Raw genomic sequence first — 18,005 nt, forward strand, 5'->3', positions numbered from 1 at the left:
AAACGTTTTTAATGTTTACCACAGCACACTTGTCACAAGATGGCGATATTATGCATCATTCATATCTTGACCTATGCGACATGGGAACCTTGCTGTGATCTATAACTATCTCGGGGAAATTGCGATTATTTGTAGTATAATCTGCGTAATAATCAGTGAAACGATGTTTTTTGAGTACAGTACAATACGGTTATAAATGTAAAGCTGGGTTGTCTCTACATTAGACGTCGCTCTGCATACACCAGATGGTGCTGTAGAGCAGTGCACGACATGATCAATAATTCAACGTAATAAATAATATCCATGCATTTTCTACAAAAGTAACATTGTCGAGCCTTTATTACATATAACAACATTATCCCTGACCCAAACATTTCAAACAACCTTCCGTGCAAGCCAGGGGGAAGGTAATTAATTCACGTCTGACGCTTTAGCCAGTGCTTTGGATTCACTGAGCAAGCAGTTGTGTGAAGTTTAACCAACGAGTCAGATACTCTGCTCAGTATCTGAGTTTTTGTGCCCCACAAGGTTTTCTGTGCCAGGGACGCCACTGCTAAAGGACTCTGCTGCCACTTTTAAGGATTTGAACTTCCAACTGTCACAACAGGTGGATATATTTCACAGCACAGGTTTGTAGAGCACAGCTGAAAGCATTAGGGTTAAACAAAAACAAATATAGTGAATCTGTTCATAAAATGAAGCAATGAATAAAATGTCAGTTCAAGGCTAAAGACAAGCGCATTACGATATAGAAGTGAATACTCCCTAAAAGTTAGGGATATTTGACTTTTGGGTGAAACTTATGGAAAATGTAAAAGGTTCATGCTATAGTGATATGAAAGTAGGGCATTCAAATAGAAGCACGCAATGGTGACTTCCTCATCTAAACCAATTTATTGAAACAAGAGCAAACAGTGGTGGTATACCCCAACAAAAAGTGTCAGTCGCAATAACTGGTCATGTGCCCTTGACCATCAAATACAGCTTGACAATGACATCTCGTGATGTTCACACGTGGACATAGTCTGCTGAGGTATGGCATCACCACTCTTCTTGAAGGGCGTTGTTCAGGCCTTTGAAGTTCCATGGTACAGAGGTACGAGCCTCTACACGGCAACTCAGGTTTTCTATGGTGTTCTGTAGAAAATGCAGGCCACTCCATTTGAGGTACCCGAGTCTCCCTTAAATGTGTCTGGAGTTGTGTGGCATTCCTCATCTGGTTCCGCAGGGCACTGTTAAGTTGCCATATTCGCATTGGTACTCATGGCAATGTGGACAGGTGCCAAATCCTGCTGGAAAATGAAATTTCCATCTTGTTACATTGAGATTGTTACATTAAAAGTAACAATCTCAGTCCAGAAGTGAGCAATCCTCGGAACAGCAGAAATATTTCACCACACTATCCCACTTGGATTTTACTTGATCCCAAATTTCTTCAGAATGCTCTTTGGTCCTCATTTTCACCAATTTCCTTCAGGTTTACTGTCTGACCAAGGGGACCTGAATTAAGGGTCGTGTATCCAGAAAAAGTGAACTCCTTCAGTGATTCACAGGTGAATGTAAGTCATCTGTGTCTTGCTTATGACAGCAGTGTTCATCTGTCCAACTTGGATCTTCAACAGCACAAGAGTTCAATAAATATGAAAATATTTTTCACCTAGTAATTTGTCACAAAGTTTTCTTGTGTAAACGCATCACTTTGTATTAATTCATTTTCAGGCACATTATTTTGAAGTAAAATGTTGCTATACAAAATCAAAGTGATTTTTAAGGCAGCTGAAAACAGTTGAAAGGCACTGTACACGTACACTATATGGCCAAAAGTATTTGCTCACCTTCCTTGACTCACATATGAGCTTAAATGACATCCCATTCCTAATCCATAGGGTTCAATATCACGTTGGTCCACCCTTTGCAGCTAGAACAACTTCAACTCTTCTGGGAGGGCTGTCCACAAGGTTTAGGAGTGTGTTTATGGGGATTTTTGATCATTCTTCCATGAGGTCACATACTGATGTGGGACAGGAAGGCCTGGCTCTCAGCCTCCACTCTCATTCATCCCAAAGGTGTTCTGTTGGGTTGAGGTCAGGACTCTGTGCAGGCCAGTGAAGTTCATCCACACAAGTCTCTGCTATCCATGTCTTTATGGACCGTGCTTTGTGCACTGGTGCACAGTCATGTTGGAAGAGAAAAGGGCTTACTCCAAACTGTTCCCACAAAGTTGGGAACACAGAATTGTCCAAAATGTCTTGCTATTCTGAAGCATTCAGAGTTCCTTTCACTGGAACTAAGGGGCCACGCCCAGCTCCTGAAAAACAACCCCACACCATAATTCCCCCTCCACCAAACTTTACACTTGGCACAATGCAGTCAGACAAGTACCGTTCTGCTGGCAACCGCCAAATCCAGACTCGTCCATCAGATTTCCAGATGGAGAAGCGCGATTCGTCACTCCAGAGAACGCATCTCCACTGCTGTAGAGTCCAGTGGCGCCGTGCTTTATGCCACTGCATCCAATGCTTTGCATTGCACTTGGTGATGTATGGCTTAGATGCAGCTGCTCGACCATGGAAACCCATTGCATGAAGCTCTCTGTACACGGTTCTTGAGCTAATCTGAAGGCCACATCAAGTTTGGGTGTCTGTAGTGATCGACTCTGCAGAAAGTTGGCGACCTCTTTGCACCAAGCGTGTCAGCGTCCGCCTACCCTACGCTGTCGGTTCACGTGACCCACCACTTCGTGGCTGCATTGCTGTCGTTCCCAAACACTTCCATTTTCTTATAACACAGCTCACAGTTGACTGTGGATGTCTGGTGGCAGTCATGTCTGGTGGCAGGGAACTGGTCTTGTGACTGGAGGGTCGTGGGTTGGATTCCCAGACCTGAGGCCATGACTGAGGTGCCCCTGAGCAAGGCACCTAACCCCAACTGCTCCCCGGGCGCCGGGCTAGGACTGCCCACCGCTCTGGGCATGTGTGATCCACAGCCCCCTAGTAATCACTAGGTGTGTGTGTGTGTGTGTTCTAACTGCACAGATGGGTTAAAAGCGGAGGACAAATTTTTGATTGCGGTGAGAAGAAAAAAAAAAAAAAAAAAAAAAAAAAAAAAAAAAAAAAAAAACCACAATTGACAAAAATATACCACATTTACATTTGTGTGGAACATATATCCAGAATAAGTTCTACATAGACACCAAAAGGTCCAATTTCCACCTCACTCTTATTGCACATGGCTCACCAAAACACAAACTTCAAACAAATTTTAGAATTTTAAAGTGGACTCCAGAAGGGAAAAGATTTAACCAGACCTGGAAGAGGACAAGGTGGAGGTCTTCTCCCAGACGTAGGGCTGGACAAGAGTGAAGATACAGGGGTTGACCCCAGACCCCAGAGGTTCACTGCCATCTTTTTCAAAGGCCTTCTTATGCACCATCCATTAGCACCATTGTGGCATCTCTTTGTGGTTACGGTTTAAGCAGTTGTTACATGATACATGAATAAATGTAAATGTGTTCACAACATTATCAAAAAAATGTTCCATTTTCATCATACCAATGCAAAGTTGCACAGTACAACAGTACATCAACTTGCATATAATATATTAAATGAATCTCTTGATCAAGGCACAGACTTCCCATTTCAATGATCCTGTGTTACATATCTATATAAATACTGATTGAATCATAACAGGTTGCATCATTCTAAATCCATGAAAATGTTACATTTTCATTTTAATAATTTGCACAAAAGCTAAAAGGAAGGAGAGAATCTTTTCAATCATTCTGAAAATGCATTTTTTATTCATATTTTTGTTGAGTTCTATATACCACCATACAAGTTTATTTTGGCGAAAGACACGGTCTCCCAGTAGTCTCTGTGGCCTTTTTCATAGATGACAAAGATGTGTTTCTTATCTTCCGTATGGTTTCCTTTCAGGGATGTTAAAGAGGAATAACCACTTGGTCCCTCCCATATCTGCAACGTCTCCTTCTCCCAGGACTTACCACCGGTCAGAGACCAGCGCATAGTCAGATTGACCCCTGAAGGAGAGAAGCAAGAGAACCAGGTTATATAGATTTTACTGCACACTTGCTTTTCACAGTGTGAAATTGACATCCCCATCCTCACGGTTATGTGAGCTGGCAGGGTTGGTGAAGTACAGCACGCCCTCTTTCTGTAGTGCTCCGGCCGCCACTGCAGGATCCACCAGCGTGTGGTCGAACACCAGCTCCTCCACGGGGAGCGTCTCGCCCCCGTCCAGACTCCGCACCACCATCCTACACCGGCAGTGGTAGCTGTTCTGGTTGCGCACGCTGATCAATATGCTTCCGTCCTCCAGTTCTACCGGCTACGGACGAGAACAAGGGCACTTCAGCCGAAGAGAGTCAGCCTGCTCTGGCCTTACAAGTGTACACACCAACATCCATGATTAATGGAGGCTTTTATTTGGTGCACTGTTCCCATAATAGCAGCACTGTATAAGCCAGTTTTGCTCAAAGTACACAAATCCTTTACATCAGTGCAAGAACAGATACCACTGGTAAAAAATAATTCTTGTGGCAGAGGTATAAATTCTCCATTTACAGATTTTGCTTGAATTAAAGTACTAAATTTGCTGCTGTTAAAAAGGTAAAAGTCTTGAGAATCAATACCATTACATTATTTTGATAATTACTGAATGAATTACTTCCAAATAATGTGTAATTATTATTGAAGTCCAAGCATGCAACTTTTCTTGAGCCTTCATATCGTAATTTGTTTTAACTTTCAGAAGCGCAGGGTGAATCTAAATCCATTTTATCTAGTTTAGAAGCTGCCTCATGACAAACTGCTTGTGAATGTGATGTATATTTGGGGTACGTGCACATCTTGGATGAAAACATTATATGCAGATCAAGTTCACACCTTGGAGCAACTTTTTGCAAACAGAAAGCTTGCAATCATACAACAGGTACAGCAAGCTCCACTCTTGTCCAGATGGATATCTGGTTGAGCTTTATTGGAGATATATCAAATTGGCCAATTATTAAAAAGGTACCAATCAATACATTCCAAGAATCATTTGATTAATTTCCTCAAACTCTCATACAGGCTTCAGTATCCTTCAATCTTTAAAAAATTAAGTGCAGCAGATATTTTGTCCTCATATCATTGCCTCATTGCTCAACAGGGACCATGAACTGCTTGCAAAAATTCTAGCAATTCCTAAGGAAACACACTCCTTACTATCTATTCCCCAGACCATGGTTTTACTAAAAGAGAGAGATATAGATATAGATATATATATATATATATATATATATAAATAAATAAAAGTGGTGGCCCGTTATCAAAATATCGCCATTAATCTATTCTTAAAGTTGGGTTGAGAACTGGGTCAAAATGGGTAAGCAAACTATGTTGACTTTCACCTAGATAGTTTAGCTCGGGTGTATTCCTAACCAAATCGCACAATAGAACAAGTTTTCAAACCTGTGAATTACAGACTACCACAACAAATCGCACATGTGCTTACATGGATGCAGCCAATTTTTAAGAAGCTTCCTAATGGAGACATTGACAAGACTAAAGTTGTTTGCACCTTATGCAATGCGGAATTAGTTTATTGTAGGAGTTCTACCAGTCTGAAGTACCATTTAAACGCAAAGCACCCGTTTGCTAATGCTGCTGACGCTGGGTCAAGCACTGATGCAGCCCAGGGAAAGGGTCGCCACCAAACTACTCTGAGTGCAACCGAGGTAAGGTCAGCGCAGCTCTATCAGACAAGTTGACCAATCTCTTCACTCAGTAGATTGGCACTAGCTGCCGGCCTATAAGCATGGTTAGAAACCCTCTCAAAGACTGAATTAGTCATTACTTGAGTAGCGCGCATATTCTGAATGAGCCATTTTAATCTAGATTAATTTTAAGATTTCAGTGAGATTAAGTAGATGAAAATTTTTTTATCTATGCCCACCAACCCCCCCCAACCCCCCCCCCCCCCCCCCCCCCCCCCCCCCCGGGACAATCAATTCTGAGATTTTTTTCTTTCTGCAGTCACCAAGACGAGGCTGCTCCTGAACATTCTCCCTTTTGCACTCTCTCGCCTTTTGCACAGAGATCCAGTAATAAACACAACAGGTATATTTAGGTACAATATTGTTTCACTTTCCACTGACAACTTAATAGATCATTATTAATATTAGAGTATACTATTAATATAACGGTACATGCCTCCAGTCTACCCAACTGGAGTCCCTCCCACATGCCTTTCAAACTGTTTCTGGATACAAAACCAAATCTATCCGAAAGTTAAAATAATAATCCGCATCATTTGATTTGGCACAGTTTTTACACCGGATGCCCTTCCTAACGCAACCCGCCCTATTTATCCGGGCTTGGGACCGGCGCTAAAATACACTGGTGTGTGCACCCTAGTGGCTAGGTTCCGAAAGTTAATAATAAATTTTATTATTTTATTAATAATAATAAATATTTTATTAATAATAATAATAATAAATATTATTATTTTATTAATAATAATAAATATTATTGAGTATATATACACTCAAATCCCCATTAGACATCATACCATTTAAAACGATACAGGATAAATCTAGAGGTTAAAAAGTATCTAGAGGTTTATCGGACAGGTTTGGAACCATCTTTGCTGACCAAGCAGGACTTTGCCCAGTATGACTTTGCTGTCAGGCTGAAAGGATAAACTCAGTTAAAGGCCTTTTTCCTGAAGTACTGAAATACTTTACTTTTAAATGCATTTGGATCAAAAGGCATCTCAGATAAACGTAATTTTGGCACACCTCAAAGTTCAGTGAGAGGGGGAGACAGACATGGAGCTCAATGAGGAAGATGCAGAAAACATCAAATTAATTCAACCTCCATCTTTTCACCATGTCTACCAGACTATACTCAACCTTACTACAGTGCACAAAGAAACTATCCCATGTCCCTGGTCTTTGGTTTTGAGGAATTACTCACAGTGCCATACTTGACAATGATTTATTTCATTTTCAAATGTAAATGTGCTATATTTTTGTCAATTGTGATTTTACCATAATCTAAATGTGGGCACACGGGCCCAGAGCGGTGGGTAGCTCTAGCCCAGCACCCGGGGAGCAGTTGGGGTTAGGTGCCTTGCTCAAGGGCACCTCACTCATGGCCTCAGGTCTGGGAATCGAACCCACGACCCTCCGGTCACAAGACCAGTTCCCTACCACCAGGCCATGACTGTTTATTTTGTTTTCCTGTTAGCGTTATTGTATTGACTTATCCATCCATCCATCCATTATTTATTCGTTTATCTTTTTTTTTTTTTTTTTTTTTTTTAGAACATGCAGTCTACATGTTCTACAAAAAAATAAAGTAGCACGTTATTGTAATAGAGAAGTGGAGGTTTACACGTACAGCGTGTGGGCAAATCTCTGAGGAAAATATATTCAAGACACGAAACAACAAAGAAAGCTTATTTCTACAATTACCACTAGAGCTACAAGACAATACCTGGCACTCATCTGGGTTGAAGTCCCGGCTCTGTTTGGGCTGGTTGTAGGGGATGCTCTTGAGGGCCGCCCCGTTCCTCCACGTGCGTCCGTGGTCGTCGCTCAGGATGCAGAAAACCCCGTTGCCCTCGATGGTGCCGTGGCCACACACCACCAGGCGGCCTTTAGCAGGCGCGTAGCGTTTCTGACGCCATGAATATAGGCGGGTGGTCAAAGTTTTCCATAATCAGAGTCAACAAACACTTAAATGTCCAAAAAAGATACTACTTTGAGATAAATTCAAAATTCACAGAAGCCACAGATGGCATACAGATACAAAAAAGACAAAGCAGCCACAAAAAAAGGGGGAGGTGGGGCGCACATAAATGCTAAGACCAGGTAAACACACCTGAATGCCAAAACCAGGCCCTGGGATGAAGCTCTTCACCCCCAGCTGGACAGAGAGGTTGCGTGGTGTGCTCCAGGTTAAACCATCATCCAGGCTCTCCACCAGCATGGTACTGGATGGGCTGCAGTGGTAATTGTAGAAGCATAGGGAGTAGATCAAAATAACTGAACCAGTGTCTTCATCCACAACAACAGAGCCCAAGTTGGATCCATCCGTTTGGACTCCATCATCCAGAAGAAACGACGTTGGAGACCAGGTGGCTCCTGAGGGAGAAAAAAACAGCGGTGTAGCAAATAAGAGCGGCGTAGAAAGTAAGGACTTCACAAACCAAGTGAACACCTTAAAAACACGACTCACCTCGGTCCGTGGAGCGCCGGAACGCGACGAACTTCGCCACCATGTCACTGGAGGAAGTCTTTCGGGCTTCGGAGAAGGCCAGCAGACTGCCGCGGGTCGTGAAGGTCAGCAGAGGTATTCGGTACGTGTGGACCTCTCCAGGGCCGCCGCCTATCCATAACAACTGCTCTTGGGTGATGATGGGATCAATCTATCACAGAGGAGGGGGGAAAGGCGACCAAAACTCACTCAACACAGTTTTCAACAAGACCGGTCGTGCGACCTGACCGACAGGTGAGGTACAGACCGCCCTGCTGCGGTAACCAAACCAGATCATTAGGAGTGTTGATGTCTTTTTTGGCACAGACTCATCTCGTGACCAGGTTTCGAAGTTCCTGAAACTCCTTTCAGTATACGCAAATTATGATTATAATTGGTGTCTTTTCCTTCAGCCTTTTAAAAAGTAACGTAAGACGAAACAAACTAACCGCATTAGTGCATTTTCCTTCATTTTCCCCTCATGGTCCAAGTAAACTGGTTACTAAACAGTACACGCCGGTGTCGTGAGATGTGGGTTCAGGTTCTACGTCTAGAGTCAGTGTAAACGACACAATAAACAAAGTTCGTCCTGTTTTAACTTGATCAATTACTTTTTTTTTACCTTTACATTGTGTACGACGGCAAACCGGGCCAGTAAAACCGAAAGCAACACCCCGAACAGCTGCATAGCCGATGTGAGGACTGGTCCGTCTGCTAGAGTCGCCACCTCTCCCGGTGATATAGGCGTCTTTTGGGTCATGTGTTTCACTTTGGGTCATGTGTTTTAACTCAAACATGATTTGTGCTCTTCATACCTTTATAACCTGAACATAAGGGCGCTCATATATCCAACAATTATGTGAATTGGTTCAACCTTTTCTGTTGTATTGTGTTGTGGGCATTCGTGGGACTGGCGTTTTATACTTGTAATGAGTGTGTGACCAAGACGTCTTAAAAGACAAGATGCCCAGTAGCCCATAGCTGTGCCATCAACAGCTGGCAAATGTGCAGTTTTCATAAACTCGATAGCTACAAGTGGGTCATTTTCAGAGCAAACCTCCCCTCACATTTTGCAGCCGTGTAAACGAACTAAATAAATATTTTATCAAACATCTACAGATAATGAATTATTTTTTATTCATTTATGTAGGCTATTCTTAATAAAAAATGCTTTAAGTTCAAACTTTGAAAATGCTGTATGAAAATGCTCTTCCCCTCAGACCATATGTATCACTTCTGTGAGATAAGTAAACGTCGAGTAACGTTTTATGTTGTTTTAATGTCATGTTAAAAGGATTTATTAAATACATGCATTTGAGAAATATCAATGATAAAAATGCAAAAGAATGTCATGTAATTGGTGTTACCGTGTGAAAAATAACTTACTCTGGAAAAACCATCTAAAAGTCCCCAAGAAGTTTTTCCTGGGTCAGCGTTCAGGAGGCGGGACTTTGCAGAAGTTTATTAACTTCTGTTTACTTTTTATTTTTGAAAATAAAAATGAATTAATTCATTACCACACGATCCATCAGCACCTAATTGACCTGAATTAATTGAATCTCACCACTGCAGTCGTTGGTGCATTGTGAACTATGATGAACATCCATATTTTTAAACTGTGCTGGACAATGAAAAGAACATGATAACAGTGAAGTGTGTGCACCACAATGGAGGTAACAAGTGATTTTTTTATTTGATTATTATTTATTTTTCATCAAATCCAAGTCAAAACATGAACTGACAAGGTGATGATCAAATTTTTTGTCTAATGAAACACTTCCAGTAAACCAAAAATGACATACAAATGTAAACCTGATAGACCACAAGGAATGAGAATTGGACTGTATATTCCAGTTATTCCAGGTTCTTTTCAAACTTCTAGGTATCTTTAATTCAGTAAATTTTTTTATTAGATAGATTGCACATTTGTTGTTCCTTTAACAGAAAATTGGCATTTGTTATTAGCTGTGTTCAGTCAAATTGTTTTGACAGTGTAGGTAATACTCCAGTTCCCATATGGGGGATTTCATTTTGTAGTTGACTCTTCCCAGACCTTTCAGACTCATGAATTGAGTGACTTATCAGACTACTTGAACTTTACAAATTACTTCCAGATGACTTAATGTTTAATATTCTACTTATTGCTGTTTGCATTTAATGCAGTTATACTTAATAATTCCAACAGATCTAAGAAAACGAAATGATTTAAAAGATGACATCTGAAATAATACTACTAATAATACTACTGTTCTACTGTGTCACTGGCACAACATCATGGATTTTGTTGCTTCTGCCATCAAAATATAAATCTAAACATATCAGATGAAAACCAATCACATTTTCTAAACAGAGTCTAATTCCACTTTACAGAAGTGCATTTTCTCTTTCTCTCAGTCTCTCTCTCTCACACACACACACACACACACACACACACACACACACACACACACACACACACACACACACACTTTGCATCTATTCTTTTTTTATCTTCTAGAAAGAATGTGGCCAATATAATCATTAAGGTCATATGTACACTACTGGGGCACTTTCCTCATACTTTCTATTGTAACTTCGAAAATCGTTAGCACAAGTTCTTATCTCGTCATTGTCGGTGCATGTTTTATGTTAAATGAGTCTGGGGGAGGTTCCTGGTTGTTAAAATACAATCCATGACAGGTTTTTTGTTAGACAGTTATCATACACTTGCAAGAGGGACAGGGTGTCATATTCATGACTGCATGTGTACAACACATTGCATCATTAAGCACATCTGACTGACATAAGTGCTGGAGTGTCAGTGCATGCCAAAATCACACAGGCTACATTCACACCTTATTGGTGCACTCTGAGATGCCAGTGAGCATGGTGTGTAGTATTGCTAATAATTATAATATGTAATTCATTACTTTCTGAATTCAGCAGCACACATCATAAATGTCACAGAAAGGGTGAATGTCCATTTCCCCACATAATTCCATATTTGCCAATAATCTAACGACAGCAATCACAACAAAGCTCAATACGTGGACTAAATCAGGACTGGGCTGTCCTCTGTACACAATCAATCATGAACAGGTTTCGAACGTGAAATTTCCAGGAAAAAGTGACTGTTATTTTTAGAAAGCAATGGTGATCCTATAAAACAGGTAAAATATATGAATCTTTGTAAATAAAAATATATATTCCCTGATAGTAAATCACACCTACACATGGACAAGTATTTTAAGGTATAGAAGCTTAAAAGACTCGCATAACACATTCACGTGCATCACGCTTCTCAGATTTGCTCGGTTTCCTTTCATTGCCTACGTCCTTAGAAACACCTCATGTACACCTTCCTTCATTTCTCACACTATCATGTACACCTCTAATAAACACTTGCACGGTTAACGCTGTACCATTGGTTGCTGTATCAGTATGAGGGGCAGCAAAGTGCACCCCTGTGCACCCCCCAGTATCACAGTTGACTGGAAACTGGTTTACCATTAAAGCATCTCCAGCCAACCAGTTCCCATGGCTGAACATGGACCACTGATGAATTGTTGGAGGGTGGCCAACACAAACTGTACATTTAGAAACAGCTCCAGTTTTCTATTCACATTGCAGGGTGCTCCTGATGCTTCTAATAAAAGTGGGTGGAGAACGTGTATAAGAGCACGAGATGCTCAGTGTGAAATAACGAGTTGTGGTGCAGACTATGGAGCATTCATCTAAAGGGGGGGGGGGGGGGGGGTCCTAGCTATGGACCTCCAGGAACACTGGCTAATGGCTGCTTTAGTGCTTACAATCTACAGTACCATTATGCACTAGGGAATATTGGAAAACAATTCATCAGTGACATTTTAAAGGTTCAGCCTCTTATATGCACTCTGATTCATCACAGGCGACCTGTGCAACATGTGACTAAATTATAGATATATGCAATTTGCAGCAATTGCAAATCATGATTTTCTTGTGCTCAAAACATCTGCGAGATGTTCATGCTAATTTAACTCCATGTTCCATGTTTCATTTTACTGTAATGAGTGAAGTTGTTTGAGGGATGGTTCCCACCTGTGCTGCTGGGTTAGGCTCAGTCCCCACGCCACCCTGAATTGGATTAACCAGTCTAGAAGAAGACTGATGAAATGAAGGAACATGAAGGAACTGTCATTCTACCTGCCGCCATACAGGTGAACCTTAACAACCGAAATGGTTTCTATGTACTCGTTATGGCCTTTCTCATAGATGACGAAGATGAACTTCTTATCTTCAACAGAGTTGCTAACAAGCGATGTCATAGAAGAGTATCCGCTTGGGCCTGGCCAGATCTGGACAGCTTCATTCTCCCATGACCTGCCATTGGTCAAAGACCAGCGGAGGGTCAGATTGACCCCTGAAGGAGAGAGACAAGACGAATTACTCAGACATAAATACCCACTCCTAGGGCTGAACGATTTTGGAAAATAATCTAATTGCAATTTTTTATCTATAAATTGCGATTGCAATTTAAAATCGAGATTTTTTCCATTGTTCCACTTCAGGAAACTCTGTTTCGGCATTTTTTTATACAGCTCAGATACAGGGTTGCCGGGGAGGGGGGGGGGGGGTGTAAAAAATGGACTAAATTTAAGAATTATTTTTATATCGTGATCGATCGATCGCCTGTGGTTGGCGCCAGAGCGAACTACTAACTTTTTAGTCTAAGACGCTCAATGCGTGAGAGTTGGCAACCCTGCAGGTATAGCAACTTGGCTAAAATATGTGTGTGAGGGCATTTGGTAGCGCATATCCAGTGTGTTTAACAAAGCCATGAAGCCGGGATTGTTCACTACATTAACGGACATCATGTCTTTCACTATGAACTCCGTTACTGCCCGAGTTATTTCAGCGTGCCGCTTCCAATTACATCCATAAGGAGTTACACTTTCAAACGGTTCGGTCATTGAACCCTGTCTGCTGGACCGCGGTCAAGCTATCCACGCTTTCGCGATTCATCCGCGCTTTAAATCTTATTGCGCCTATATGCGTGATTTTACGGTATTTCGCTGCTCACCGCATACTAAAGCTGTATAAGCGCAGAGAAACACTTTTGCGTATTTGAAGATGCAGCACTGGTCGTTGGCATTTTAGCCTTACAAAGAGGCTTTGTGGTGTTTTTTTTATGCTGAAGAAGGTTTGTAGTGTTACCTCGCGTCGTAGCGACAGTAGCAAGGCACTTTTACACAGTACCTGACGATGAGCAGCATCTTTTAAAAGCCAAAGTAATTTCACACAACTGATGTGCTGCCCCTCTTTGGTATTAGACTTTCAGTAGTGTCAGCTTCTGTCGAGCCTGAAGCCATTGTGCAACAAGTTAAAGTGCGCTGTGTTCACTTCTCCACCTCCCTGCCTCCTGCTCGGGTTTGCTCCGTTCGTCCTCGGCTCGGCTCGCTCCCAAGTCATGTGACCAGTTTAAATCGCAGCCTATGCGATTAGACAATCGCGTTTTAAAAAAAATCGCGAAATTATCGCAAATGCAATTAATCGTTCAGCCCTACCCACTCCGCTACTTAAACCTCCAAAGTGACACAAAATTCCTTCATCCTCACGGTTATGGGAGTTGGCAGGGTTGGTGAAGTACAGCACGCCCTCTTTCTGTAGTGCTCCGGCCGCCACTGCAGGATCCACCAGCGTGTGGTCGAACACCAGCTCCTCCACGGGGAGCGTCTCGCCCCCGTCCAGACTCCGCACCACCATCCTACACCGGCAGTGGTAGCTGTTCTGGTTGCGCACGCTGATCAATATGCTTCCGTCCTCCAGTTCTACCGGCTACGGACGAGAACAAGGGCACTTCAGCCGAAGAGAGTCAGCCTGCTCTGGCCTTACAAGTGTACACACCAACATCCATGCATGTTGCTACCTGGCACTCATCTGGGTTGAAGTCCTGGCTCTGTTTGGGCTGGTTGTAGGGGATGCTCTTCAGGGCCGCCCCGTTCCTCCACGTGCGTCCGTGGTCGTCGCTCAGGATGCAGAAAACCCCGTCGCCCTCGATGGAGCCGTGGCCACACACCACCAGGCGGCCTTTAGCAGGCGCGTGACGTTTCTGTGGACACGCCACATACACAACAACTTTGAAACTAAACGTCTGCGCCAATCTCAGCCTTCGAATTTAAAGTTAAAACTTCATATTACAGGAGAAACGATTGGTCAGAATAGCTAGCTGGGTTACAACAAAACAGTATTTGACCTCGTACGTTTTGAATGCCACAGTCGGGACTCGGAACACCAGCTCAAAGTTTGCCTGCCATGCTTTTATTGTGACACTATTTTGATTTTGCAAATGCATAATAGCTGTGGCTAACTGTGTTGCTGAATCATAGCTTAAATTTAACAGCTGGCTCTGGAGTCATTCCTAAAATGAGCAACGACTTATTCCACTTCTTTGGAGAACTAAATAATCACCTAAACAATAAAAATAAACTGTGCTCCACGTTGATCTTTTCTGATACAGGTAGCTTGCCTATTATTGATGGATCTCTTGGTAATGTTGATAGTGAACAGCTCTTGAAATCATACAGGAATGCCGCTTTCGGTTGCTAGATAATGCAGACCATTAGACCTTCACACAAGCCTCTTTGAAGCCAAATAAATGTCTGATCCTGAAGCTGAAACTCTTTAAACTAAATGTTGGAGAACCATTGTGTGTCTGTACACATGTTGGTCTTTTTTGAAAGGTTACATTACAAAACTTGTACAAATAAGATAAACATTAATACACTGCTCATGTATCACAATATATAAATGTAGTTTCACATGAATTATCTCATGCAAGTGTTTAAAACTTAACCATATGAGCATATACTGCTGGAGATCCCAACAGATGAAACTAGATTCAGGGCCAGGGACAGGTAAACACACCTGAATGCCAAAACCAGGCCCTGGGGCAAAGCTCTTCACCCCCAGCTGGACGGAGAGGTTGCGTGGTGTGCTCCAGGTTAAACCATCATCCAGGCTCTCCACCAGCATGGTACTGGCAGGGCTGCAGCCGTTCAGGTGAAAGCAGAGGGAGTATACGAGCATCACGGAGCCCGTCTGTTCGTCCACGACAACCGAGCCCAGGTTGAGACCGTCGAACAGTGAGCCGTCGTCCACTATGAAGGACGTGGGGGACCACGTGGATCCTTGGGTTGGAAGAAACACAGATGGACGAGAGAGCAGGATACATGATGCTCATGCGTGTGTGAATGTGTGTGAATGTGTGTGTGTGTGTGTGCGCACGCGCCACCTTTATCCGTGGAGCGTCTCATAGCGAGGAACTTTGCCCCTACGTCCTCTGACGACTCCTTCCTGGCCTCGGCGAACGCCAGCAGGCTGCCGCGTGTCGTGAACGTGAGCAGAGGGATTCTGAACGTGTTCACCTCACCCGCTCCGCCGCTCACCCACAGTAACTGCTCATCGTAGACCAGCGGAGAAATCTGGGACACACACGGTAAAGAAAGAGACCTTTTAGCACACTGCAGCAAAGCAGCTGGAATGGACTCCGTTCCTGTCACTGTTAGAAAGCCTGTGAAACCATAATAACTGGTTATGGTTTAATGATGTAGATTAGTCCATGTGATGAAGCGTGACTGAGAGGATAGCTATAAAGCTATAAAGCTATAAACAACACAGCGCAAGTTGAGGTTCGATACGTGTTTGCAATTTATATCACAAATACTTAAGTTAAACGTTTACACTATAATTAGTTTACACTAGAAATTACTTTTTTTAAGTGCTACAGTGAACAAATGAATAAATGCAATGGAAATATTAGTATGGTTTCATTTGGTGGAAACAGCAATGCATTTCCTTGATGCAAGTTTAACCTCTGGGTATATTGGGACATATTACCACATTTTTAACATCTTTAGCCTAACAACACCACCTGGCAGCCTTTACTTCCTGGATCATTGTGATAGATGTGTTTAGATATGTGATGGATGTGTTTAGATATGTGATGGATGTGTTTAGATATGTGAGGGATGTGTTTAGATATGTGAGGGATGTGTTTAGATATGTGAGGGATGTGTTTAGATATGTGAGGGATGTGTTTAGATATGTGAGGGATGTGTTTACATATGTGATGGATGTGTTTACATATGTGATGGATGTGTTTACATATGTGATGGATGTGTTTACATATGTGATGGATGTGTTTAGATATGTGATGGATGTGTTTAGATATGTGATGGATGTGTTTAGATATGTGATGGATGTGTTTAGATATGTGAGCCAACTCCCATAACATTGTTGAGAACACAATTCCAGGATCGCCACTTAACATCATAGAGAGTGAACACAACGTTGTTACTTTACATATGAAAAATGTGCCATTTCCTCTCAACAAGCTTTTGCATGACGGAAGATTTTGAACTGATTGCAAAATTCATTCAATACAAAGTTTGATTTACCTTTGAGTGAACCGGATTCACCAGCAGCAATATCCACCATAAAGTTATATGTAATTTTCCCATTCCGCCTGTCGGCTACGCACACCCTTCGCAGTCAGAATCTCTACTGGATCTTCTTGGTGGCTAAACACACGACGTGGTGTCACTTCTCGCCTCTGTAATAACTCGATTTAATAGTTGAAGTTCAGAAAAACACCCAGAAAGGATGTTGGGCTATTTTCAAGTCTTCGTCGGTTGTCACATGACACCCGTGACGCAAAGCGATCACGTGGTCCAATCATGACGCACCGTAGACTGAGCGCCGAGAACAGCAGCGCGGCGCATAAATTGCGCAGAAATTATGACAGTAAATAAATGTATAGTAAAAAAATGCAGGTAAGGAATATATGAACATCAGCGAATCTTTAGATTTCTAGATTTCGCGCCGACAACAAACCACTAATACAGAATTTAATATTTAATTTGTAGACCGCATGAATATTACTTTACCAGATATCTAATCCACATTTCAAGAGTTGCTAATAGGCCTATATTATATACCTGCACAATATTCGTTTATTTCAGGATTGCCTTAATAAATAAACTGACTAGTTTAATCTGTTGACACTAAGCTACAGGGAACTAAACTGCCTGTTCCAGTGCTGAGTTACGTACTGTATTGGTTATTATATAACCTCAGAATTATAGATGTGAACTGGGCAAAATTTCTGCTGATATAATCGATATTGTTAAAAGGATATTACATAAGTTACATAACGATATTTAAAATGGTTGTAAAGTACACGTTTTGCACAGAGGTGCTTCAAGCTAAGAAGAATAAGCACTTTGCTTGCACAACTTGCATCCTTTCTCCAAAACGTCCTGTTTCTCTGGAAACGTGGTGTACATGCTGTATGTTTAACTGAATGGAGAGGAATACGATTTTCTGGTCATATGCTCTAAAGGCAATTGTTATTCATCCTATAAATCTAATTTGTTAAAGTGGTTATGTTTTAGGGCACACTGATGTGGTTTTAAGAAGTTGAGAGATGTAAAGGAGCCCCACTGGTCAATAGTGTAATTTCCTCTGCTCTTAACATACCTTTTCAAGGGGTTTGATAGTTAGCTGATGACATGATTGGAGCAGAGACAACCTGGCAGTGAAGCCCCAGGAATGAGGTTAATCTCCACCTTCGACCACAGCACTCCTGGGAGATATGAAGGCCGCATGAAGGATTAGTTCAAAGGAGGGCTGAACTCTACCTGTGTATCTAATGCACTGCAGAGTTTAGCTCATTAAGCTATCACAACTGATCCAGTTAATTGAGGCTTTGAATGCAGCCTAAATGCC

At 42.1% G+C, this 18,005-nt stretch overlaps 2 protein-coding genes across 2 annotated transcripts; both read right to left on the minus strand.

The window, feature by feature from the left end:
• Positions 1 to 3,769: 3,769 nt before the first annotated feature.
• LOC143516665 (sialidase-1-like) lies at positions 3,770 to 9,035 on the minus strand. The gene is made up of 6 exons (XM_077008412.1): positions 8,884 to 9,035; positions 8,244 to 8,433; positions 7,887 to 8,149; positions 7,500 to 7,682; positions 4,128 to 4,347; positions 3,770 to 4,039 (listed from the first exon to the last, which is right to left on the minus strand). The coding sequence occupies exons 1-6, from the start codon at positions 9,019 to 9,021 to the stop codon at positions 3,819 to 3,821; spliced, it is 1,215 nt and encodes a 404-aa protein (XP_076864527.1). The 5' UTR covers positions 9,022 to 9,035; the 3' UTR covers positions 3,770 to 3,818.
• Positions 9,036 to 9,948: 913 nt separating this feature from the next.
• On the minus strand, positions 9,949 to 16,909 carry LOC143516666 (sialidase-1-like). Its single transcript, XM_077008413.1, has 6 exons — positions 16,676 to 16,909; positions 15,511 to 15,700; positions 15,144 to 15,406; positions 14,146 to 14,328; positions 13,835 to 14,054; positions 9,949 to 12,639 (listed from the first exon to the last, which is right to left on the minus strand). The coding sequence occupies exons 1-6, from the start codon at positions 16,736 to 16,738 to the stop codon at positions 12,419 to 12,421; spliced, it is 1,140 nt and encodes a 379-aa protein (XP_076864528.1). The 5' UTR covers positions 16,739 to 16,909; the 3' UTR covers positions 9,949 to 12,418.
• Positions 16,910 to 18,005: the final 1,096 nt, after the last annotated feature.

The sequence above is a fragment of the Brachyhypopomus gauderio genome, chromosome 6 (genome assembly GCF_052324685.1).
Source record: "Brachyhypopomus gauderio isolate BG-103 chromosome 6, BGAUD_0.2, whole genome shotgun sequence".
Classification (NCBI taxonomy): Eukaryota; Metazoa; Chordata; class Actinopteri; order Gymnotiformes; family Hypopomidae; genus Brachyhypopomus; species Brachyhypopomus gauderio.